The following is a 25,903-nucleotide window of genomic DNA, read 5'->3' as shown; positions in this document are numbered from 1 at the left end:
GGGTGCCAAACAAGTCCTAAAAATCCCACATGGGAGGACATACAACCTGAAACCTCTGAAATTTAAGGGTCCTTGCAGGGCAGGAAGGGTTAAAATTGAGGTAATTAAATATTTAATCGTGGTCTCTCTAGCTAATTAAGGGTTCACCAAAATGATTGCCCTTGATGTTTAATTAATTTCGTGGGGTTTAGGTTTTAGGGGATATTGTGGCACCCTCTAATCTTAGTGAATGGAATGGTGCAAATACGGATGCTGGCTATGCTTCTCAAATGTGAGGAATCTCGCGGTTGTGGGAACAGGACAGTTCAATGCCCATGGTTATCTTCGGTGAAGGAGGCATAAAGCAGCTCAACCAATTCACAACACAGAGGTCATATTTCCTTTTTCATTATAAATATATATAATCTTAGTGCATATATATATAGATTTTCTCCTATGCGGACATCCGGATGTTAGTAGTACTGTGTGGACATCATGTATTTTCTACTATACCTCCATGCTTTCCTTCCTATTTACAATATGGTGTCCGCACGATAATAACGCCCGAAATTTCTAAATGTTTTGTTTGTATGTTCAAGTGACTCTTGGCATGAATTGCAGCGCACCTACGGTAATTTTATCTGATGATCCCTCAATATACATTTCCACTGGATAGACTGTGTTTTGTTTATACAATTTAAATGACCAAACAATTTTCGACTTGGCTGATTTTCTATGAAAAATCATCATTGAAGGGTATATATGTTGGAAAATTACAATTTAAAATTTAACACTTTTAAGAGTAATTAAGTTTTGAGTTATAAGGGGCTTATAGCTCAAGTGATTAAGAGTAATTATCTATGCATTCGAGGCTGTTGATAGCCCAAGAAACTATATCAGAATGTGTAACAGCCCGACCCAAAATTTAAGACTATTCACTAATTAATTTAATTTGAAAATGAAATTTCCAATTTTGCCCTTGAAGTGGGGGCAAAAAGGTAAATTTTTATCCAGAGAGAGTTTGGAACAACGGGTGGTATTTTTAGGAAGGTTGTACCGAGCCGAGTCCGTAGACACGCGGTAAGCTCGATTCGGACTTGTAACGAAGAAATTACGAGGTAAAAACCCATAGTGGCAAAATTGTAATTAAGTGGAAAACGAATTTTAATAAAATCAGATTTTTCTTTCTCTCTTTTCTCTCTCTCTCCCGCGTGACTTCCCCCTCCCCTGTTTTCTTCTTCCTCCAGCCACACCTCACTCCACCATAACTCACCACCATCCGACCGCCGTAGGACGCCGGACCAGCCCAGAAAGGACCGGCGACATCTCAGCAGCTCAGCCCGACTCCTCCCCCGCCGCCTGCCGCCACGAGTCTGCCAGAAAAACCAGAAAATCTCGTCAGTTTTGGCAGAATTTCGTCGGCTCCGTTCGTTGTCATCCGGCCACCAAATCGAATGAATTAGGTATGGTTTTTCGACTGATTTTCATGCTCTAGCTGTTGGTTGGGTAGGTTTTAAGGAATTTTGAGGTTTGAGAGGTTAAATTTCGAGTTAAGTTTCTGCCGAGCTTAGGATGCCGGAATCAGCCACTTCCGGCCACTTTTTGGCCATAACTCAAGAACAAAAGTGACTCCAAATTAGGTGTATTAGCTAAGGTAGGAGTTTGGAGTCAAGATGTTAAGTTTTTCCGGCGAGTGGTTATCGCTTTGGACACCCACGCGCTGCCGGCGCGTGTGGCGGTGCGTGGGCACTGTAGCAGGGAGACATTTTTATCCTAAAATGATCCCCGGGTTGTTACGAGCGCGTAGAATTGTACGAATCTCAATTCGGATAACGTTTGAACCCCGAACGGATTTTACATATTGTGTGATTTCCGGGTTCGATATGTTAGAACCGTTGGATCGCTTCCCATTTAATATATGTTGATTTAGGTATTCCTAGGATCGTGTAGGAATTCGCGGATCGGGAATCGGAGCCCCGGATGTTCCGATTTAAATAGTTAAAGTTTGTGTTTTACGTTAACCGTCCGGTCGTGCGATCGCGAGTGATCTAACCGTCCAATTCGGACCAAACTTGCAGGACGTGTATTCTAGACCTTGTGGAACCTATAAGAACTTTCGGATCATAAAATGGAGGTCATGGGCCCCGGGGGCCCGGTTGACCAAGTTTGGACAATTTGAATCTCGGTTGACCATGAGTCTTCCGAGGTTGTTTCACCCTTCGAAAAGTATTAGGATAACCTTGTGAGAGAGTCTAGGGTCTCGGTTTGGAATATTAGTATTTAAGTGGACGTTTGTCTTCAAGAGTGTTTAGTTTTTCTTTATGAAATTCTTGGATATTACTTGATAATGGAAATTATGAAATGGATGAGTATGGGATACTCGATTTGTTGGGTTGTGAAAGTGAGTCTTGGGACTCGGTTATGATTATTGGAAATAAATGGTGTGATTTTGTGAATGGAAGTATTACATAAGAATGTAATGGTTTATTGAAATTCATTTTATATTTATTGGTTGAATTTATTATCTTTGTAAGTATTTGTGATATATGTGAGTTTTGACATTATCCTAGTATCTGGAGTTATATATATATATATATACAATACTCGAGAAAGTGCTATGTTTGTTGAATATGTGTGGGGTACTTGGGTTGTGGTTGTGAGATGAGGAGAGATGTGAGATTGGAATGTTAGTTAGAGTGCTATTGGCACTACCCTAGATACCCCATGGATATAGAATATGTTTGAGAATTTATTAGCTATACTATGAATAAGTATTGTGAGAAAATTGAATTAAGGAAGGGGATATTACTTTATAATATTTATATAAGGATTATAAACTCCACCATCATACGTACCTCCCCCCCCTTGGATGATGATATTTGGAAACAGTGGATATGGACACTGGGATACATGGAAATGGATATGTTTTGGATATACTATTCACACGTGCCGGGTTTCGGGCGTGTGGGCTTTATTGGTCATGGATCCTGGAATTTTGGGATGCCGGAAAAATTGTGGATATGGTATGGATATGATGGAACCCTTAATTGGGTAGTCTGCGCGCGTAGGGTTGTTTTCAGGCGTACGGGTCTTGATTCTTCGTCCGTACGTGCTGGCTGAGAGTTAGTCCCCCAGTTGGACGGCTCGTCCCTAGCCACATAGTCCGTTTGAGGGCTGATAATTGTGAGCTAGTCAACAATCCCCTGTTGGATTGTTCTCCCCAGTACATGATGTGCAACATCACATGTACCTCCCTTTGGATACTGATACATGGAAATTGTGAATGTGGTCTGGATATGATGGAACCCTTAATTGGGTAGTCTGCGCGCGTAGGGCTGTTTTCAGGCGTACGGGTCTTGATTCTTCGTTCGTACGTGCTGGCTGAGAGTTAGTCCCCCAGTTGGACGGCTCGTCCCTAGCCACATAGTCCGTTTGAGGGCTGATAATTGTGAGCTAGTCAACAATCCCCTGTTGGATTGTTCTCCCCTGGTACATGATGATGGTGAGAGGTGGGTATTATTAAATTACATATACGTATATGTGGTATCGATTATTGTTTGAGATTTGTGAGCATGTACATGCACGAAAGTATAAGCCCTGGATTTGGGCAGTGTTGTTTGGCACCATACGCCTTGGATAGGGTATGGTTGCGGGATTGAACTGTTATAAAGGGAATAATTTGACGATGTGTTCATTGTACATACGCCTTGGATAGGGTATGGTTGTGGGGTTTGAACTGATATAAAGAAAGAGATTGGGAAGGGGTTCATTTTTGTTTTATCGGAATCGGAGTTGTGACCATTGATATGAGAACTACGTGTGGCTTGATCCCTTGTTCAAGGGTACGTAGGCAGCCTGCGGTCTCACCAGGTGCAGCCGCGAAATATTATTGTGTTTAATGTATTAATTGACCTAAGAACATTGTTGGTTCTGTTTTGAATTACCTGAAGGCCGGGGGCCTATTTTGTGATTGCATGTTGTTAACTTGTGCATGCTGCCGGTTGGTATTGTTAAATGTGTTTTATGCAGGTTGGAATTTTTGGGAAATGTCCAATTTATAGGGGAGATTCTGCCGAAATTTCGGTAGAAAGTCTCGTGCTCTTTTCCCTTAATTTGGAAAAGAGACTAAATTTTTAGTTAGTGGGCCCGGCATCGGTGTGATGTCTAAATTTCCACAGGATTCGTCTCGAGTTTCGAGGAATTCGGGGCGGGTCCTGTCAATTGGTATCAGAGCATTAGGTTAACACTGATGGCATCGGGATCTCTGCAAAAAGTCATGTGAAAATACTTGACTCAGTAATTGAAACGGGTAATTTAATTTCTCCCCTCCCTTGTTATTAAATTAAATATATTAAGAACATATATGTATTGTTACATGAGAGTTTTTCATCTCTTCTTTATGAGAGTTTTATTTGTATTGTTATGATTTTGTTTTTTCAAGCTTTATCTTTTTTTTTTAATTCTGAGTTTGCAATCTTAGTTGGGATGCATATGTCAGAGTTTCTTCGATCATGCGTGATTGTTAATGGAGACACACTAGATTGTCTTAATTTTGAAGATAGATTGCACCGTTATTATAATGGCCATTTATGGTTAGTTTGTATTGACCTTTTGTGGCTAGTTTGTATTGGCCCTTTGTGACTAGTGACTTTTTTGGCTGAATTATGAATGCAATTCTAGAATTTCTCAAAACAAAAAAAAAAATATATCTTTGCTATTTTAGTTGTTAATTGCTTAATTACTATAATTAATCACTATCTACAGGTGATGATTGCATTTCAATTAAGGGTGGCTCCTCCTTTATAAACATAACCTCTATGGCATGTGGACCAGGTCATGGTATTAGGTATGTCAAAGCCTGTTTTTGTGATCACAACAAGAATCATAGTTTCCATTACCTTGGTCCAAAAAAAATATATATATAATAACATGTCAAATCATTGTTAAACATATATATATATTTTTTAAAATGGCAACCTATAATCTACTATTATTATTAATATAACAAATCATGTTCAATTATAATGTAAATACAAAAAAAAATATATATATATCTTAATTATTTGAGTACTTAACTCTGTGTACATGTGTGTCTGCCCAAATTGTGGGAAGTTTAGGACAACAAGGAGCTGAGGATAAGTTGAAAACGTCCACGTTCAGAATTGCAACTTTAACAAAGCTCAGAATGGTGCAAGAATCAAAACACGGCAGGTAACTAAAATTTTGAAATATATATTTTTTAAATTTGAAAAAAATAAATAAATTCTCAATCGTTCTCTTCGTTTATTCTCAAGGGCGGATCGGGGGTTTGCTAGGGCAATCACTTTTGAGCAAATCACAGTCACAGAGACCAAACATCCGATCATCATTGACCAAAACTATGTAGACGATAACAGAGGAGTGAAAGTGAGCGGTATAAACCAAGGTGGTTGGTGTGAGTGGTTCGGCACTCTCATTCTTTAAGAGAAGTCAGGGGTTCGATCCCTGCTCTCGTACGGAGTCACCACTTTGGCCAACACTTTACCCCTTACGGGCCGACCCGGTGTGAGTGGGGATTAGTCTGGGTTGTGGTTAAGGCTTAAAGGTGCCACCCATAGTTGGGGCCCATCCAGGACCACCTCATGGTTTAGACCCCAAAAAAAAAAAGTGAGCGGTATAACATTTAGTGGCTTTGAAGGAACTTCGACTAGCCAGCAAGCAATAACAGTGAATTGTTGTAGCTTGGGCTGCACCAACATTGCCATGGTGCCTGGAAAGCCACTCAGATCTTTATGCAAGAATGTCAATGGAACATCAATCTCTACATCCCCTCATGTTGATTGCCTATCCAAAGGAGATGTGTTTCTTTCTGGAATAATTTCTTCTATAATAAGATTATTTGTTTAAATTGCCTTTTGAGCTCATCATGTAATAATTTTGTGAATTGGGAAAATAGTGGATGTATGTTATCTTCAAAGAAAATTAGTAAATCAAGTGATTGATGTATGCAATGTATCAGAGGATCCCGAGTCTCTGCATTTAGTCTTCGTGCATTTACCCATATTTCACAATATCTGGACCATTCTTATGATCTAAACGCTTATGAAATGACACATCAACATTTATTTTTTTTCTTTTTCTTTTTATCAGAAAATTATTTTAAAATTAACAGATATTTTATCATTCAAAAAAATTAGCACCATGTGAAGATTTTAAAAATTCGAGATGATATCCCTCTAAATTTTTTCTTTTAAGGTAAAAAATTGAAATTAAAATATATAAGTTCATGTGATGTTTCTAATTTTTCGTATTTGAATTCAAGATGAATGCCAACAAGGTAGCTATTAATGTGTGCAACGCTTACAGAAATGAACATCTGACCATCATTTTGGTTTGTACCATCTGACCATCATTCATATGCCAAAATAAGTGTAAATCTTTTGGCATAACGTTCTCTTGCTTGATTCATCGTTCAACCATAAAATCCAATCCAGTTAAGCTTATAAGATGATTCGTAACTTATTGAAATGGAAAATTTACAAAAATTCTTATATATGTGGCCTGCTTGGTTTCCTGTGATATCTAAGGTCATCATTTTTAAGAAAATGCCACTTTCTGAGTAATATATTTGGATTCGTATTTGTAATTAACATGGAAAAAAATAATTCTCAATCACCAAGATCTAAATTATCTATTTTGATGAATTTGTTGGATAAGCATTATTTTTTCTCTCATCAGGTACGTACTATATATAATGCTACATAGCCTAGTGGATTTCTCAAACTAATCATATTGTCATAAAAACATATTTGATACTTTTCTTTCAACTGGTGGAATCCAGTATTCATTTTCTTCTGCCGCTTCAACTTTGGTTTAGTTTTGTGAAAAAATGCAGGACATACTTATTAGCTTTTTCATATTTTGCATTGCTTCATCTCAGTTACTTGGTATTGTGTACAGCAAAACAACATTTGATGTTGTCAAATTTGGTGCTGTTGGAGATGGACAAACTGATGATTCCGAAGTAACTTCTCTTTCTTTCAATTGTGTCTATAGGCATTTAATATTCTTTTGTTAGATAGCCCGACATATTAATGTACATTTTGTTTTTCTTTTATTCCATTTTCCATTGTCTTATATTCTTGACTTTGCATGATATAGGCTTTTGTAAAAGCATGGAAAGCCTTATGTGGAGCAGCTGCAGCTGGTGATGACGTACCAACACTTACTATACCAGGGAGAAAAACATTCTTATTGCAGCCCTCGGAATTTGAAGGTCCCTGCAAATCAAAGAGTGTTCATGTTCAGGTAAGACAACACTAAAATATATATAATTAGCAGTGACAATCAATCTTAACAAATAAACTCAACTATTTCAATTGTGATTAGATTTTTATTTTTTATTTTTCCTTTCCTATTCCTATTGGGGGTGGAGGGCAGGTCTCGGGGAATTTGATGGCACCCAAAACGCCCGATGCATGGAAAGTGTGTCCACCATATAGTTGGCTTTCATTTAGAAATGTGGACAATCTCATACTCGATGGTTCAGGAAAAATTGACGGCCAGGGTTCAGCTTGGTGGAGCAAAGTGAGCGAAAATAGCTTTTTTATAAATGTAAAACTCTGTTCACATCTGTCGAAATTCTACTATATATATATTTTATATATATTCAACTATCTAATACCACATAATCACTCAATTTATACAGGGGAACAGGCAGAAGTGCGAAAGGCCAAAGGTTAGTTGCTTATATTATCATAATGTAAATACGTCTGACAAGAAAATATTACTCTTTGGATTTGAATGAATGGTCACGTTTTTATATATTAAATTTTAAGTTTTATTAAAATTTATAATGTTAATGCAGGCTCTTCAATTCCACCGATGTGATCATCTTCGATTGAGTGGACTTACTCATATAAACAGCCCACGATCCCATATTGGTATAGGCACAAGCAATGACGTGGATATCTCCCATCTTACTATAATTGCACCTGATGAAAGTCCAAACACTGATGGAATTAACGTCGCAAACTCAACCTATGTCTATATTCATGACTCTAAAATTGGAACTGGTAATTAAAAGTTAAATCATATTTTTCATTCATTAACCATGCACATTTGTTTTGCAGGCAATTATAGTTTTTTTTTTCTTTCCATTTTTGTTACAGGTGATGACTGCATTGCACTCAGTACTGGTTCTTCCAATGTTAGGATCGCCAAGATTGCGTGCGGACCAGGTCATGGAATTAGGTTTGTCCAAAATAACCACATAACTAAAGTTATTTGAATTTACCACATATTCAGTGTTTAATTTGTCAAATTCTGTTTGCAAACAGTGTGGGAAGCTTAGGAGAAGATGGGGCTTATGCTGCAGTGGAAAATGTATACGTGAGAGATTGTAGTTTTAATGGAACTCAAAATGGAGCAAGAATCAAGACATGGCCGGTAATTATATATATTATATTATGTTATATCTATTAGTTTCAAGATCTAAAGTATTGTTCTTGTAAATTTCTAGGGTGGATCCGGATATGCTAGGAATATAACCTTTGAGAACATCACACTTACCGCAACTAAAAACCCCATCATTATTGACCAACAATACTGCAACGGTGCTCACGATTGCGCAAAGCAGGTAACGTTTTTTTGTCATACTTATATGTTGCTAGATTATGAATCTAGACTACACATTGAAATGAGAATCGACATAATCAATGAGTCTTGATTCACGATTTGGCAACGTAATCAATTCTCGTGGTTTTAAATATGCTGGCAATGCTAACTTGTTTGAAATACTGATTATTAGAGCAAAGCTGTGCTGGTGAGCAATGTGAGATTCACTGGTTTTAGAGGAACTTGTGGTAATGAGGAGGCCATCAAATTAGACTGCAACCGCATCTCGGGTTGTCAAAACATTGAACTGGTGAAAATTAATATCACCTCAACGGTTCCAAGTAAGAAGGTTTATGCAAGTTGCAACAATGCCAAAGGAAATTCCGGCTCTACTGTGCCCACTGTATCTTGCCTCAAGTATCCCACTCGTCCATTCATCTAACTCTCAGACTTGTAGTTCCTTGAGGGAAAAAAAAAACAAAAAAACAAAAAATAAAGGCCTTGTAAGGAGAAAAATAAACTATTGTACACCGAAGTATTGCATGGTTTATGGCCTTGTAAGGAGAAGCTTATTATATTCTCCATTTCTCAATTAAAAATATACTTCTTCTTCTTCTCTTTTTTATAATTTAAAATAATTTACTTCTTTCAAGAGTGGAATGTGAAGCTCCTACTTTCCTGTCAATCACAATTTGAGAGATTTTTAATTTTCCTTTTCCAGAAAGTTTAATTGTTTTTGGACTCAAAAAACAATTGAAGAAAGCGTAATTGTTTTTGTTGATTAATTTGGTTGCTTTATTAAATCCGGAAGTGTATGAAATTAGCTGTTTTTCTGTTACATGTGTCAGAGGCCCAACACAATGGACATTCCGGCCCAATTATGCAACAGAAAAAAAAATATGTATATATTCATCGGAAATTTTATAATGAGAGGGTTGTGGGTGAGGGGGTTGTGGGAGGGGTTCAATCCCACTATCCAACAAGAGAGAGAATATAATAGACTTAAAACTTGTTTAATGATTGAATGGTTGGATTGAACCCCTCATCGTCACTCATGGATCCATCTCAAACGCAAGTGATGGATTTTCTTGATGTGCCAATAACCTTGAATAAACTAATATCAATTTTTTGAAAAAAAAAATGTACCAAATGACGAACATAAAGGTAATGTTATGAAAAGTTAACCCAAAAGTTCATATGAATGCAAAGCTTATGAAGTTTTCAGAAAGCTTAGGTCATCTTGTTGAAGTTTTCGTTCACAGTTGAACTGAGGTGGAATAAATAAATCTCTTTTCTACGTAATAGTGGTGCTGGTGATGGTGGTAATGGCAGTGGTGCTGGCGTTGGTGGTAAGGGCAGTGGTGTTGGCGTTGGTGGTAAGGGCGGTGGATATGAGAGTGGGGATGGTAGTGATTGCCATGGCAGGGGTGATGGTATTGGAGGTGGTGACAATGGTTTGTAGTTTTTTTGTTCATGACTCATTGTCCTGACTCCTGTGATTTTAGAAAATTACACCTATTTAGATGGAATCCAAACTTGAAATTGATGACTTCCAAAATCCAAGTTTTTCTCCTCATTAATGTAATTATAAATTTCCCCTACAAGGTAATTGGCATATATGTAATTTTTAAAAAAAATCTGAGTTTTGTTTAAGAACATTTGGATGCACATTCTTGAAATAACCCTTGTTTTTATAGTAAATTTGGATTGTCTTTTTTTTTTTAAATAGTAAATTGGTTTGTCATTCTTTTTTTTAGGACCTTTCTTATTGAGAGGGGTGACAGTTTACTAAACTCACAAACACTACACATATGCTAGGACTTGAACCCAGAATCTTGCCTGAGGGAGTAAATGCTCCAAACCACTACTAGTGGGAACCCAGGACCTTTCCTATTGTCATCTTTTTTAATAGTAAATTACATTGTCATTTTTTTATTATAGTAAATTATGTTGTCATCCTTAAATATGATGTTTTCATTAAAGTTGGGTGTTATAATGAATTTTGATTTCAATCATTTTAATTAGGTATAGGTACAAAATTGTTGGCACATTGATATACTTATTAATGTAAATGTACTTGTAATTTTGTACCTACACATATATTCAAAATAATGTCTCTAATCCAATGGCTAAAATAAAATTTTAATCTAACACTTTCTTATGAAAATACAACTTTCTCCACTAATGAAAATCTAAATACCCCATTTTTAAGAACATTAATTATCTTCTGAAGTTGCAGGCCAGTAGTTTGAACATGAACCAAGTACTTCTAGAGCCTCTGTTGAGTGAGTCGGTGTAACTAGTTCATGAAATTAAACAAAGCCACCAGAGGTTTTACATAAGTCTATGTTCTATGTCATTTTAAAAAAAAAGAGAAACGCATGCATGGGCTGTCATCTGTGAAAGGTGTTTAGAGTCATAAATGATACAGGATATGGATGTTATCTACGAAATCCAATCGAAGTGAAGGAGTTGTTGTGAATTTAAGAACGTTTGCCATGAAAACTTTCATATATGGGAAATTATAAAAACTTGTGCACTTGAATAACAAATGGCATACATCTACTTGTGCTTATGAACAACCTGCTATATATACCACTTTCTCAAAACTTGACTTTGCGAAGTTTCCTAACGTGCTTCTCAATGCTATAAACTTACCTAATGTGGTCATTAACTTTAAAAACATATCATCTTTTAACTAAACAGTAGTTGTCACATGACTAGGTTTTGTCACGTGACATGAAAGACCAGAAAAAGTTTTCATCTGTATAAATGTAGGTTCATACCAGTTATTTTACCTCCCTAAACATTTTTGTCTCTACTAGCTAGTCATTTATCTCGGAATGAGCACCTCATCACTTGTAACCCAAGATCAGATACATAGGTTCCACAAAACTGATCGAGAAATTTTTTCTCGATTGGTCATCAATTTCATGAGAGATCCGGCTGAGTCCTTGCTGGTTATGGCCTTATGGCTATGGCTTCAAGACAAGGGCTTTAACCTCATGGCCAACATGTTGACGCTTCCTGACACCATAGTCAATGGTTTAGCTGATGAAGCTGTGATATGCTTGAAGTGCCTAGACGCTAAGACAAGTCTCAATACCATGTCAAGGCTTGCTCCAAACGGCCTTCTTTTTACCTCAAGGCTCATGGAAAGGGAAATCCCACTGGACATGTTCAGCCAAAGCAGATACACCATAATCAGTGGGGTAAAAAATTTTCTTACCAATATTTGTGCTAGAATTTTTACTGATATTTTGCAGAGGGTTTTGCACCCAAATCCCCAAGGGTTTCTTGATCCTAACCAGCCTCTCGCAGTTCCTGGATTTCCTCATCCAGTGTTTGGCAGTGTAACAATAATTAACCCCATGTTCTCAAGTGACCATGGAATTCCCACAGGAGGCTTATGGGGCTGGCATCCATATATTGAGCTATCTGTTGATGACAGGACTATGTTTCTAACATTTTCTAGGGGCTTTCCTGTGTCAGAAGAAGAGGTTAAGGAGCTCTTCATAGATTTACTTGGGTTCTATAACTGTGTTGAGAGTGTGCAGATGGAGCATGTTGGTCCAAATGAGCAACCTTTGTATGCTAAAATGGTGTTAATTTCTGTCATTTTTGTTGACAAAATTCTGAAAGGGAACCGGGTTTCAAAGTTTCGAATCAACGGCAAGCACATTTGGGCTCGGAAGTATGAGCGCAGGGAGTAGATGGTCACCTCCAAGAGCCACAGTTTCTGATGTTTGGGTCTTCTTCTTGTTGTTTTTGTTGTTGTAATCTTGGTTGTCTTTAGAGCTGCTACATTGTACCCAGAAACTATATGGACGAAATTAATTTCCTTTGCTTTTATGAGTTAAGTTTACAGATTAATTCTTTGCAATACCTGATGATTTTACTTGGTATGTTCTATTCTATTCAAAATTACAGATTAGGATGCTAACGAAGACATACGATATTTAGAATTTCTCATTTATTGTTGTGCACTTTGGCGCGAACATTTCAAACCCTCGTGAACGTTTAACTAAACATAACAGCAAGTAAGAAACTCTAACTTGGACACTAACGGCGTCAAGAAAAAAAATTAGAAAAGTAAAACCTTAAGTTTCTAACTTCAACATTTATAATCTCTCATTTAGCGATTTGGAATTTGTTTATTTGTTTATGGATTAGTTTTACAGATTGAGTCTTCGCTGTGCCAAATTTTACTCATTATGTTTTTTCTATTTAAAACTATCCATTACATTTCTGACGAAACATACTATATTTAGAGTTTCTCATTTAATATTATGGATTCTGGTGTGCATATCCTATATATGTGAATACAGTCGCAAAAATTACTTGGCACTTGTTTTGATGAGTAGTTGGACCCAAAAACATGTTTCTCTGTACTTGGCACTTGTTTTTTCTTCTTTGTTCTCCTTCTCCCTTCTGGGTTCGAACCATTCCAAGGATATATGCATATTGACAACCTGCATGGAAAACAAGTGTGTGATAAGCTGCCTTAAATGTGATTGTCTTATTTTTTTTGCATGTTAACCAAGTGTAATTTCAAATTTATTACGTTAAACTATTTTTTTTGTCCACTTGTGTTAAACTTTCTTAAACTAATCTTGTTTCACACTTTTTTTGCATGTAAAACAGGTGTGCAAGAAAGCACCATTTTATCTGACAAAATTACAAGTCAAGGCCTTTTTATTCTTTTGTTTGTTGTTTGCTCTATCCACAGAGGGGTCTTACCCATTTACCTTTTTATCTAGAGATAACATTTTTAGTTCTACTTTTGAACAAATTTCTGTCTTTTTCTCTCGTTTTTTTATTATTTAAAAACTCCAAAATCTAAAAGGAAAAAGACAAGAGTTTGTTCTTTGCTGAAAATTACTCATTGTACCCAAGTCAATCCTTCCTGCTAGATATATATTACCCAAAACTCCATTCAATGTTTCCCCCTTCACAAAATTGGAGACAAAACATACACTAAGAAACAACATAAAATTCCAAAGCATTATATTTCCCTATATATTTGCGCATATGAAATATCTACTCTGTTCATCCACAATTAACCATGTTTTTGCTTCTCGCCCTCTCAACCTTTCTCATTAATAGCCAAGCCTCTGTGAACTCCATGAACGATCAAACGCAAACCACCTTCAACTTCCCCACCTTCAGTCCTCAGAGTTGCAGCAATGGTGACCTAATATGCATGGGCTCAGTGACAGCAAGCAATGGACATTTGAGCCTCACACCAGAGCCAGAACAAGGCAATTCAAGCTCATCATCTTCTTCACCATTGTATAAGGTTGGCAGGGTTTTATATCGCTACCCGGTGCGTGCTTGGCCGGCTTTTATCTCTACCACCTTCACTGTTAGAATCTCTGCCTTCCCAAACTCAACCGGTTCTGGAGATGGCATGGCATTTGTTTTTGCACAGGACAGTGGCCCTTCTCCTCCTGATAGCTATGGCTCGTTTCTTGGACTGCTTAATAGATCAACTCAAGGTTAGTTGATGTTCCTTATTAAATTTAGTTTACTAAATTAAATAATTGGGATTGTAATTATAAAATTGACTCGACTTTTTCTTGATTTGCATTATAGAGTAATGCTAGAATGACCACATTTTTTAGTTACATTAACTTAATTATCACACTATATCTAGAATTTACTCTCATCAATTATTATGACTAGTAGTTTATAAACATATCATCTGTCACATATTGTGGTCAACTGTTTACTAATCTAAATGACTGCTCGAACTACCAACTTTGACTGTTTAACAGGGGAATATATATCTAATTTTTTGTTTTAAATTCATTGATGCTGTCCAAAAATTAGATGGAGCAGTTAAACAATTGGGTATTGAGCTAGACACTTTCATGAACCAAGAGTTTGATCCAGATGGGAACCACATTGCCATTGACACAACAAGCATAATGAACCCAGTTGTGGCAAAGAGTCTCAACAGCACAGGCATTGAGCTCAAGAGTGGAAGAGATATCAAATTTAGAATTGACTATGATGGTTGGAATCAGATCCTCCAAGTTTCTGCTGGGTACTCTGAGAACCCAACAATCAGCTTCCTCAACTATTCCATTGACATGTCTCAAATGGTTCCAAGCTCTGTTTATGTTGGCTTCACTGGCTCTACTGGGACCCTCCCAGAGAGCCATCAAGTCCTTGATTGGGTTTTCACATCCTTACAGTTGCCAGGAATTCCTCCCACCAAACCTGGTTCTGATAAAAAAGTTCATCACTGGAACACTAAGAGCATATGGGTCATTGATCTTCCTATTTTTCTGGGTATAGCAATTTTGATAGCCTGCACTTACCGTTTGATTTTGAGAGTTCTGAGGAGAAATCAATGTATTGGGAATCAGGATGAAGATGACATAGAAAGCCAGTCAAGAACAGCTGCAAATGCCCCAGAAATGTTTACTTACAAACAGCTTTCAGTGGCCACTCAGAACTTCTGCAAGGAAAATCTGCTGGGCTCAGGTGGATTTGGAATTGTCTACAAAGGCATCATATCTTCAGATCCTCCTAAAACCATTGCTGTCAAGAAGATCTCAGCAACCTCCAAACAAGGTACGTTCTACTTGCATTGCCACATTACTAATGTTATATTTTTGTGTTTTTTGGGTACTTTCAAGTTTCCTACTTGATCTTTCCAATATCTCTGCACTGAGACAATTTTCATGTCCAAACCCATTACAGGGGAAAGGGAGTACTTAGCAGAAATCTGCACAATTGGGCGCCTGAGGCACAAGAACATAGTGCAACTCCAAGGCTGGTGTCACGAACACGAACATCGCTTCCTGGTCTACGATTACATGCCTAATGGAAGCCTCGATCGATACATTGGAAAGCCCTATCTTGATTGGAGAACAAGGTACAAGATCTTAACAGGATTGGCATCAGCATTGCTTTACCTCCATGAAGAGTGTGGCAACCCTGTGGTTCACAGAGACATTAAACCCAACAATGTGATGTTGGACTCTGATTTCCATGCTCATCTTGGTGACTTTGGCCTAGCAAGACTAATGTTCGAAGATGCCTCAGTTACAATCCCAATGGCAGGAACTCCCGCGTATTTAGCTCCGGAATTTCTAGGGTTCTCGGGAAAGGCTACCCAGGAGTCTGATGTCTATAGCTTTGGAATGGTGGTGCTAGAAGTGGTATGTGGGAGGAGATCAAAAGGGTTCATGGACGATTATAGTTTAGTCGAACACGTGTGGAATTCCTACACGAAAAATGCGCTGCTCGATTGCGTGGACCAAATGCTGGATGGGAAATTTGAGGAGGAACAAGTGAGAAGGACATTGATTGTTGGCCTTGCATGCTTGGATACATACAGAATGCTGAGGCCTAAGATGAGGAAGGTGGTGCAGATTCTTCTGAACCCAAATGAGCCTCTAATGGAATTGCCAGATACTAGGGCAAGGCCAAGTGCAGTTTATCTATCAGTATCTTCTTCTGCTCCAACCACTGAATTTGGCTCTACATGTTCCTCATACATGGCCTCATAAGATTGCAGTCCATGTACATAAATAGATGAAGTTCAGTAAAAATGAGATTTTATAGTATTCTATTTAGTTTATTCCCTCAATTTTTTACTGATGTACATACTATTTTTTCGCACAAGGCCTGATGTAAATATATACTTAACTAAATAAAAAACAAGGAATGTCACTTAATTTCATCTCTCTCTTATCTCTAGCTGATTTCAAATCCAAAATAATAAAAATAAATGCGTCTGCCGGGAGTCGAACCCGGGTCTATTGCTTGGAAGGCAATTATCCTAACCGTTGGACTACAAACGCTGGTTTCTCAACAATTCCAGTTTTATCTACTTATTCGATAGAAGTTACTTATTTTTTATGTTTAATACACTTGTTTTTTACAAAATTTTCAATAATACACACAAAATTCACATATTATACACAAAATACTCACATATTATTGAATAAAAATAAAATATATTTAAATACTAATTATTCACTAAGTAAATAATAATTAAAACATAACAACTAATTCTAAACAAAAATAATAAAAAAGACCCCAGTACAGCCGCGCGGCTATACTACTCTTCCAACGGTATAGCCGCCCGGCTATACCCTTGTCCCAAGAACACGCGCTAGGAGCTGGGGGGCCTTTTCTTTTATAACCAGTGTCGCCGCGCGGCTGTACTCCGGATTTTTTTATATTAAAAACAAGTATAGCCGTGCGGCTGTACTGGGTTTTTTTTTAATTTTTCATGTTTAATACTCTTGATTTTTACAAAATTTTAAATAATACACACAAAATTCACATATTATTGAATAAAAATAAAATATATTTAAATACTAATTATTCACTAAGTAAATAATAATTAAAACATAACTACTAATTATAAACAAAAATAAAATAAAAAACTTCAGTACAGCTGTGTGGATATACGCTTTTTTAGGTGCTTTTTTAGGTATAGCCATGCGGCTATACTATTCACAACTGATTCCAAAGGCATAGCTGTCCGGCCGTATTGGGGTCTTTTTTTATTTTTGTTTATAAATAGTATAGCCGTGCGGCGATACTGAAAATTATTTTTTTATTAAAAATAGTATAAAAGCGCGGCTTTACTGGGTCTTTTTTAAATTTTCTTATAAATAGTATAGCCGCACGGCTATACGCTTGGCATAGATACTCTAATCCATTTTTTATAGTTGTTTTCCCCCTTTTTTTTTATCGATAAGAGTAGTTTAGAGTATTGTCCATTAGTATTAGACCATTACTCGAGTATCTATTGTCCCCTTTTGAGTTTTAACTTTTCCAGAGTTATTACCCTCATAAATAATTTGACATTTTCACGTTTAATACATGTATTGTAAACGTACGTATATATTTTTCATGTTTAATACACTTATTTTTTACAAAATTTTCAATAATACACACAAAATACTCACATATTATTGAATAAAAATAAACTATATTTAAATACGAATTATTCACAAAGTAAATAATAATTAAAACATAACTATTGATTAAAGCAAGAAATTCAATGGGTATAGCCATTCGGCTATACGTTTAAAAAAAATTATATTTATAGGTATAGCCGCGCGGCTATACATTTGAAAATTCTAATTTCATCTCTCTCTTATCTCTAATTGATTTCAATTCCGAATTGGTAAAACGAGATGCGTCTGCCGGGAGTCGAACCCGGGTCTATTGCTTGGAAGGCAATTATCCTAACCGTTGGACTACAAACGCTTGTTGTACAACATTTCCAGTTTTATTTACTTATTCGGTATAAGTTAACGGTGTTGAAAAATAAAGCTTTTTTTTTTCTCTGACAGACCAAGTAAACCTTTCATTCTTTTTCTGGCAAAACTTTCATATTGAGAGGAGTGATACTATACTAAACTCACACATTAAACGGATGTTAGGACTCGAACCCATGACCTTGCCTAAAAAAGCAATTACTCCAAATCACTACACTAGTGGATTCTTCTACCAGAGTAAACCTTTTTATTCGTCATGAATAAAATTTTTCCATCGTTGAGCCAAAAAAAGAAAACTATTGAAATCACATTTTCCCCATATGATTTGATTTCCTGAGATGAATAATATCAGCTACTACAAAACTATAAGTAAAATAATACCAGTCATGACTGATAAGCATTGTTAAGGTCTGCAAAAGTTCACTCAAAAGCATATAGATTCTTCAAACAAATCTACTTTGATTCAAGTTTCTGTTCTTTTTGTTGTGTTTTTAAAATACTTGGTCTGGTCCAATTCAGAAACCCCATCATCAACTGGGCCATTCCCATTAACTGCTTTTTGAAAAGCACCGAAGTCAGAGAAAAAAAAACTGAGAAGGAAAATGATTGTGGCGGTGGTGGTGACAAAGACAAAAAGTAACAAAACTAACAAGATCTTTTGAAAAAAGGTGAGCAAATAATACCAAATACAACTTTATGGGCCGTCCCCGTGTGCATTACTGTGGAAAGTTAGGTGCCCTAACACAGTCACATTTTGGAGGCATAATCTGAGTCCATATTGCCAACTTCTATCCAAACCTTATAATATTTTTCACTCAAAATAATTCATAAAATGATGTTATTGTATATAAGTCCATATTGCCATCGACTTACTATTAAGAAATTGTAGTTACACACATTATAATCAAATGAATTCAACGCTCGAGGAAAGCTCATTCCTCCAAGTCATAAGCTTTACTTATGTCGAGCTTAAGTGCCCTAAAACTCTTCTTCTCACTGTCTCCTCCTATCCATAAACTCTCACACACAAGCTTTTAAACAAAAAACTCTCATACGCAAGTCTAGTGGGCTTAAGCTGAGCCCACTGGGCACCCATGACCAATTGAGGTGATTTGCGAAGACCTAAGATCCAATTTTGGTCTAAAGACATCAGTGATTTGTGAGATTTGCAATTTATACAACAAACATGAAATTGTCGCATGCCAGTGCTTCCCGGCTTTTGAACCATGAAATTAAGGGTCTGTTTGGACCAAGTCCCTAAGGAAAAAAAAACATATTTAACTATCATCAATGATTTTTTAATGGGAATCCTAACGCATTTTTTGGAGTGTTCTGTTTTGCGTGTATGTTTGATTTTGGAAATGTATTAATGTTTTCGTGTGTTATTAAAAAAAAGGTTAAAAATTAAAAGCTACTTTTTAAATTATTTATGTACTTGTGCTAGTAGCTTAAGTTACTTTATTATCCTAATAATAAATGGGATTTGGTTAATGTCTTCTTTTAGTGGCGGACGGATGATTGTGATCAACTATTTTTTTTCTCAAAAAGAAACTGTGCAGCGCCTGCTGCTGTGCACAGGCCTTTCGTCGAGCACCTTGTGTGCATCTTGAGGACTTAACATCCATTTTTCTAGCATTCGTAGAATCGTTCTGACCCCATTTGTCACGCTGTGTGTCCGCCCCTGTCTCCTTTTAACACGTGTATTTGTTATGATAATGTACCCAATTTAATATATATATTTTATGGTCCATGGAAAAAATAACTTTTATTAAAAGTATATCTTATATTGTATAAAAAAAAAAATTGTGGTAATTAAGTTCTTTTATTGCCGTTCTATAAAATTTTAAAAATCAATTAACTTGCGTGTTTTTTTGGCTTGGATATTGCGATTATCACTGTATAAATGGAAGAAACATTTCCTTCTAGAAGAACATGGCACTTTAATTAAGTTAAGCTCTACTTTCTTTTGCGTATAATTTACTTTCATTTGTTGAAATTTATTCACTTGTTTTTCTTTTTAAAAACAATTTTTTGACTATATTCATTTCGAGAAGCATTAATGAAGTCCATAAGCAATAATTATGATTCTAAAACGGGCTCACTTGTAGTTGACACAGCTTTTATGGAAATCGCCACCCTACTACTGAGTACAGGCACGGCCTAAATGCATATACAAATTAAATTTAAGTGTTAACTTAAATAATTCACACATATTTGCTTGAATGCAAGGAGCTCGTAGTTCAAATGATTAAGAGCATCTACTCTTGCGCTCTAGCGAAGTCCTATGTTCGATTACCTCTTTCTCAATATTGCTTATATAAAAACATAATAATAACAAAACAATGCTTGAATCAGTCGAACACGCATCTTTTTTCCCTCATAAGTGCTTAATAAACCAAGAAGCCCTTAGATCGATCCACATAGCAAGAATTGGTTAAATGTCCAAATCCGGGTTCAAGTTTTCAACTAAAATAATGGAGAAAGGAGGCTTTTGGTTGGCAGCCACTAGGGAAATGGTCAATCAACTAATATTCACCATCTCTGTCTCTGATTTTGTTATGCATCCACGAACCTTTCATCCCTTAATGTATAACAAATAATAAGTATAGAGGCTTCATCCACGAACCTTGCATATATAATCTAGCTACTTGTAACAGCTAATCACAAAATAATAGTCTTCAAAACTCTAACATTTGAAATTTTAATTAAAATTATTTTAATATTGCAACCAAATGCTAGACATTATCTACCAACTACAAGTCAAATTCTATAAACAATAAGACAACTCCACATATATATTATATATTATTCCCACCAAATTAGAAGATGGCGATCCGTACACATATTCCCATAACACATAAGAGAAATCATTGGATTTATTAGCAAGTTTTGTGAACATGGTAGTTTTGGGGTTTTCTTTTATTATAAATAAAAATATCACAACTAAGATAATGAGCCACTTTCTTGCATTTAAGTTCAAATCATCCTCTCTCTGTAAATGGACCATACTAATATAAAATCTCACATAGTAATGAGTGAAAATTAATACTAATCTCACTACTCCCCGACAGCTTACAACTTTCATCGTGCCGTGCTCTCCAAAGAGCAACTCAATTTAAATGTACAAAAATAGTGGACCCCCCTTAGTGGGCATAACAATAGGCAGCTTCTAATTTCTCTTTATATAATTGCAGGCAGACCCACAACTCAACGTTTACATAAAATTATTCTTCCTTCTTGGGAAAATTCAGAACTTGTCACTTCACTTTACAAAAAAAAAAAACTTTCAATCGACCTAAAGTGGGCATAGTCCATATATATATGGAGTGAAGTTTTCAACTTACTTGTAAATTGGCAAAACAAACTCCATGCCCACGAGGTATTATGTCATTTGGATTTGAGATGTTTTCTTGCAAGTTTAGTTAAGTTAACATCCAGCAATGATGAGCCTACATCTAACTCTAAGTTGAACATTAAATTGCTTTTAACTTATTTTCGAGCCCACATTCCAACTGTGATGGTTGATAGACCACCATACCAATATTGATTGGCCCTTCCTTCTGCTATTTTCATTTAATACTTGAAAGGCCAATGTCAATGAAAATATTCCTCGCTCAAGTTTTCCGTACGTTAGAATATACAACTGTCGTATAGAATAAGTTTTGAATGAGAGTTAAGTAAAGCAATTACGTTGAAAAAAACCTTCTATGAAGTAGTCTCATGAATTTTTTGTCTCGTCATCACGTAACTAACATATAGACGCATAAATAGTCATACATTTTTAGCCTATAAAAATGCCCAAACTAGGTCAAACTCTAAATCATTGAAGACCTAAAGAGAAGGCTATGTTTAGTTAATCTCAAATAAATTACCCAATCCAAGTCAAAAGACTCGGAACAATCTAACATTTTGGACTAAACCAATCAATTGAACTACAAATGTGTCCAATTTTGTTGGATTGTCTTGTCTAACATTTTGGACTAAACCAATCAATTGAACTTCCAAAAATATTGTTTGTCTTTTATGTTGGCTAGGTAGCAGAAAAATTCCAGTAAGGCATATCCCCCTCGTGTGGAATTTTCTTACCGACAATTCTGTTATATTTTTATTTTTATTTTTTGAAAAATAGAAAATAAATAAATAAAAAAGAAGGCCCATACCCGATAGCACATAGGCCCATATAGGCCCATAAAGAATAACCGAAGCGGTGGGTGACTGATGATGAGGTCACGTGGCGCAGAATCGTCAACAACAACAACAACCAAGAGAGCCAGCCGCACGGGACGATTCAAACGACTACGAGCACGCGCTTTATGCTACTTCTTCCTTAAATCCGAATCTATGCTCTCGGATTTGAAACCCACATTTAAATTCAATTCAGTCTCACACTCGCGTACAAAAGCCGCCGCGTCTGGCTTGTTTGGCTTTCCTTGTAATTTTGGAAAAGCATTTAATGCACTGGAAATTTTGATTATGATGTTTACATTTTTGTGCTTTTCTGTTTTTTCAAGTGTTTTTCTTTTTGACTACGTTAATTTCAAGTGTTGTGGAAGGGTTCGATAATAAATGGTTGAGAATAGAGCAGACTTTGTTGGGAGAGGTCCCCGCTTGCGAATAGAGCAGATTTTGTTGGGAGAGGTCCCCGCTTTGCGCCCGACAGTATCTCGAGGGTTAGTCCCCGCATTCGCGCGGGGGATACCTTGGTTTTCACAAAAAAAAATAAATGGTTGAGATTTCTCCTTTTATGCTTTGATTTTTATTAGATACTAGCCTCTCTGCATGCGCATTCGCGCCTGCGAGAGGCTTTTTAAAAGAAAAAATTAAATTTATTTTAGAATTAAAAAAGATAATGGGTAGTTGCGTTCCATAAAAAGAGGATCCATTATCTGATTTTTCTTTTAATTTTAAATTTTTTTAATATGAAAAACTGTAAATTTACCATATTATCCTCACTTAATTAATAATTTCAATTCTTAATGTTTGCATTAACCAAGGGCATTTTCTGGTATTTTGAATGTTTCACCATTCTCTGCCTTTTGCTTTATATATATAGATTATCTTTTTATAAAAATAGAAAAATAATAATCCTTTTATCTTTTATTGACCTCTCGCATGTTGGTTTATATGATATTGTACCAAAATTTGTTTGGTCAATAGCCTTTGTTTTTCATGAAATTTATTAAAAGAAATAGCCACAAGCACAACCACCAAAACATAGAGTAAAGGACATGTTTGTTTTTTCTTTTCCTCATAGCATAATCGAGGATATATTTTTTTTCACCGAGAATATTAGTCGACAACAATATAAATGATTTTTTTTTTTTAGACAAACAATATTTTACTTTAAATTAATCTAAACTACGGGGAGGGGGATTAAAACTCTGGTGCAGAGTGAAGAGCACATCCGCTCTAGCCAATTTGGCTAAATCCATAGTAAAATAAGTTTTTTAAATTAATTTATATGAAAAATATTGATGTATAAATATTAAATTTTTAATACAATATACAAGGGATTAATGTTAAGAATAATTTTGTGAGGTGATATTATCGTAACGAGAAAAGCTTGTATAAAATTTGGATAGAAGTTTGATCTATATGGATAGTAGGTGTTGTGTTAGGAATAAATTCACACCAAGATTGACAGAATTATTATTTTAAAGAGGAAGTTGTTGCTTTGGAAAGAGACATATAAGATGATTGAATTACAATTTGTACAAATAATTTATGTACAAAATTTAATTTAATTTTGTATTTATCATAATATTCATAACTCCAAACAAATATTTAATCTAAGCTGATAATATCCATAACAATAATAGATTATATAAATCCCCCCATCCTTGCACTATATATTATCTTAAAGTTAATGCACATAATAAAATAATAAGTTTCAAAGTTTTCGTATCACCAACTCCCCACCCTCCCACGGAAAATACAAAATAAATCCAAAACCAAAAGAATCGTGACTTCATGACTCATAGAATAAATGCACAGTTCTAAGTCCCTTCTCCTAATCCCACCACAAAAAATAAATAAAAAATTTTTTGGTCCATAAAATAAAATAAAAAACTCCATTAAGGTCAAAATAACAAACAAAAATATTTGGAATTTTTTTTTGTTTTCCCACCAAAAAATATCAGAAAACTCAATCCCATGGTAGCCCAAATGCCACCTCTCCCATCAAACTCCCACACCAAATACACTTCCAACTTAATTTTTTTTTTCTTTTTTGTTTTTGATGCAAACTTCCAATTCCATTTTATTTATATTTCCTCATTTTCCACATAAGATACAAACTCTCTCTCACTAAAATCCAGCTCTCACTCCCAACTCACCCCCTCTTCTTCTATCGCTTTGAATCTGACTCCTTCTTCCTCTTGATCCTCCTCCTCCTCCTCAGTCTTCATCCTCTTCCCTTATTCTCCCCCCTTCTCTCACCTTATCCTACACTCTCATCACAGCCACCTCCACCAACCCACCTCCATTTTCACCAAAATGGGCAAAGGTGGCTCTCTCAGCGAAGGCGTCATCAGAAAGATCCTCCTTTCCTACACCTATGTCGCGATTTGGATCTTCCTCAGCTTCACCGTCATCGTCTACAACAAATACATCCTCGACAAGAAGATGTACAACTGGCCCTTCCCAATCTCCCTCACCATGATCCACATGTCCTTCTGCGCCTCCATCGCCTTCGTCCTCGTCCGCGTCTTCAAGCTAGTCGAGCCAGTCACCATGTCCAGAGATCTTTACATCTCTTCCGTGGTACCCATTGGAGCTCTCTACTCTCTCTCCCTCTGGCTCTCCAATTCTGCTTACATCTATCTCTCTGTGTCATTTATTCAAATGCTTAAGGCGCTCATGCCTGTGGCCGTTTACTCAATTGGGGTTTCGTTAAAAAAAGAGAGCTTTAAGACTGATACCATGGTGAACATGGTCTCGATCTCAATTGGGGTTGCCATTGCTGCTTATGGGGAGGCCCGATTTGACACCTGGGGTGTGATTCTGCAGCTAGGTGCTGTTGCTTTTGAGGCCACAAGGCTTGTCCTGATCCAAATCTTGCTCACATCTAAAGGCATCACCTTGAACCCAATTACCTCTTTGTATTATGTTGCTCCTTGTTGCTTGGCTTTTTTGTTTGTGCCTTGGATCTTTGTTGAGTACCCAATTTTGAGGGACTCTTCCAGCTTCCATTTTGATTTCCTGATCTTTGGGACCAATTCTCTCTGTGCATTTGCTTTGAATCTGGCTGTTTTCTTGCTTGTTGGGAAGACATCTGCTTTGACCATGAATGTGGCTGGTGTGGTGAAAGATTGGCTTTTGATTGCTTTCTCTTGGTCTGTCATTAAGGACACTGTGACCCCAATCAACTTGTTTGGTTATGGCCTTGCATTTTTGGGTGTTGCCTATTACAACCACTCCAAATTGCAGGCTCTTAAGGCCAAGGAGGCGCAGAAGAAGACGGCACTGGCCGATGAGGAGGCCAATAGGCTTTTGGAGGACAGGGAAGGTGAAGGAATTGGGAAGAGGAACGAATCCCAGAATTGATCTTCAAGTCCTAAAATTGATTTAGTGACTCATTTGAGCTAGATTATGATAATAAGAACAAAATGGGAGAGGTGGTGGAAGAGCATAAGATGGGTTCGATTTGGAGGCAAAAGAAATCATGAGGTCCAGTTTTCTTTTGCTTCTTGAGATGAGGAATTTGGGTTCGGTATGTTGTTCTAGATTTCGGTTTCGTATGCTAGCAGTATTAGTAATGTTAAGGGATTTGAGATTCGCAGCTGTTGCTTATACTGCCCATCATGTATGTTCGTAGAGTGAGAATCTCAGATGCCTGTTTTTTGTCTTTGAATTTTCCTTTTTATTTGTATTTGTGTAGGAACTCCTTAGTATGAAGCTTTAATGCTTATTTATTCATATTCATTATCTTTCTGTCTAATCGGATTGCTGTTTTTCGTATTCTTAAGTTGGCAAATCTATGTTGTGGTTGAAATGGCATGATCATTTGGATCACATTTTGGGTTCTTTGTGATCTATGTTGTTCTGCTGTCTCTGAATTTTATCAGTACAGAACTTAT

The 25,903-nt window shown here is 36.4% G+C and overlaps 4 protein-coding genes, 1 long non-coding RNA gene and 2 other non-coding genes across 8 annotated transcripts; 5 read left to right on the top strand and 2 right to left on the bottom strand.

Moving 5' to 3' along the window:
* Nucleotides 1–1,193: 1,193 nt before the first annotated feature.
* Nucleotides 1,194–5,952, top strand: LOC110766547 (uncharacterized). Of its 2 annotated transcripts, none has more exons than XR_015832765.1 (4): nucleotides 1,194–1,442; nucleotides 4,744–4,825; nucleotides 5,097–5,190; nucleotides 5,274–5,952. It is a non-coding gene; the product is annotated as an uncharacterized LOC110766547 (long non-coding RNA). The 2 variants fall into 2 exon arrangements; XR_015832780.1 differs by lacking the exon at nucleotides 1,194–1,442 and adding an exon at nucleotides 3,819–4,288.
* Nucleotides 5,953–6,847: 895 nt separating this feature from the next.
* Nucleotides 6,848–9,066, top strand: LOC110768249 (putative polygalacturonase At3g15720). The gene is made up of 8 exons (XM_088249473.1): nucleotides 6,848–6,982; nucleotides 7,120–7,266; nucleotides 7,399–7,572; nucleotides 7,826–8,033; nucleotides 8,130–8,211; nucleotides 8,298–8,406; nucleotides 8,480–8,596; nucleotides 8,768–9,066. The coding sequence occupies exons 1-8, from the start codon at nucleotides 6,848–6,850 to the stop codon at nucleotides 9,014–9,016; spliced, it is 1,221 nt and encodes a 406-aa protein (XP_088105599.1). The 3' UTR covers nucleotides 9,017–9,066.
* Nucleotides 9,067–11,417: 2,351 nt separating this feature from the next.
* LOC110768239 (uncharacterized) lies at nucleotides 11,418–12,287 on the top strand. The gene has a single exon (XM_021971941.2). The coding sequence runs from the start codon at nucleotides 11,418–11,420 to the stop codon at nucleotides 12,285–12,287; it is 870 nt and encodes a 289-aa protein (XP_021827633.1).
* Nucleotides 12,288–13,639: 1,352 nt separating this feature from the next.
* LOC110768240 (putative L-type lectin-domain containing receptor kinase S.5) lies at nucleotides 13,640–16,097 on the top strand. The gene is made up of 3 exons (XM_021971943.1): nucleotides 13,640–14,072; nucleotides 14,407–15,156; nucleotides 15,286–16,097. The coding sequence occupies exons 1-3, from the start codon at nucleotides 13,640–13,642 to the stop codon at nucleotides 16,095–16,097; spliced, it is 1,995 nt and encodes a 664-aa protein (XP_021827635.1).
* A 222-nt stretch (nucleotides 16,098–16,319) lies between these two features.
* Nucleotides 16,320–16,391, bottom strand: TRNAG-UCC (transfer RNA glycine (anticodon UCC)). Its single transcript has one exon. It is a non-coding gene; the product is annotated as a tRNA-Gly (tRNA).
* Nucleotides 16,392–17,742: 1,351 nt separating this feature from the next.
* Nucleotides 17,743–17,814, bottom strand: TRNAG-UCC (transfer RNA glycine (anticodon UCC)). Its single transcript has one exon. It is a non-coding gene; the product is annotated as a tRNA-Gly (tRNA).
* Nucleotides 17,815–24,100: 6,286 nt separating this feature from the next.
* LOC110768236 (putative sugar phosphate/phosphate translocator At5g25400) lies at nucleotides 24,101–25,764 on the top strand. The gene has a single exon (XM_021971938.2). It carries the CDS (start codon nucleotides 24,321–24,323, stop codon nucleotides 25,368–25,370), a length of 1,050 nt encoding a protein of 349 aa, XP_021827630.1. The 5' UTR covers nucleotides 24,101–24,320; the 3' UTR covers nucleotides 25,371–25,764.
* Nucleotides 25,765–25,903: the final 139 nt, after the last annotated feature.

Source organism: Prunus avium, chromosome 1, assembly GCF_965620075.1.
Source record: "Prunus avium chromosome 1, drPruAviu1.hap1.1, whole genome shotgun sequence".
NCBI classification, from domain to species: domain Eukaryota; kingdom Viridiplantae; phylum Streptophyta; class Magnoliopsida; order Rosales; family Rosaceae; genus Prunus; species Prunus avium.
The sequence above is the reverse complement of the archived record's forward strand: the minus strand, read 5'-3'. Positions and strand labels throughout refer to the sequence as shown.

What these genes read in the sequence shown, in the direction of transcription:
- LOC110768249 (XM_088249473.1), top strand. Translation starts at nt 6,848, where the DNA reads ATGCAGGACATACTTATTAGCTTTTTCATATTTTGCATTGCTTCATCT. An exon ending in GACAAACTGATGATTCCGAA is followed by an intron (nt 6,983 to 7,119) that starts GTAACTTCTCTT and finishes TGCATGATATAG; the next exon opens with GCTTTTGTAAAAGCATGGAA. An exon ending in CAAGAATCAAGACATGGCCG is followed by an intron (nt 8,407 to 8,479) that starts GTAATTATATAT and finishes GTAAATTTCTAG; the next exon opens with GGTGGATCCGGATATGCTAG.
- LOC110768239 (XM_021971941.2), top strand. Translation starts at nt 11,418, where the DNA reads ATGAGCACCTCATCACTTGTAACCCAAGATCAGATACATAGGTTCCAC.
- LOC110768240 (XM_021971943.1), top strand. Translation starts at nt 13,640, where the DNA reads ATGTTTTTGCTTCTCGCCCTCTCAACCTTTCTCATTAATAGCCAAGCC. An exon ending in GCTTAATAGATCAACTCAAG is followed by an intron (nt 14,073 to 14,406) that starts GTTAGTTGATGT and finishes TCCAAAAATTAG; the next exon opens with ATGGAGCAGTTAAACAATTG. An exon ending in CTCAGCAACCTCCAAACAAG is followed by an intron (nt 15,157 to 15,285) that starts GTACGTTCTACT and finishes AACCCATTACAG; the next exon opens with GGGAAAGGGAGTACTTAGCA.
- LOC110768236 (XM_021971938.2), top strand. Translation starts at nt 24,321, where the DNA reads ATGGGCAAAGGTGGCTCTCTCAGCGAAGGCGTCATCAGAAAGATCCTC.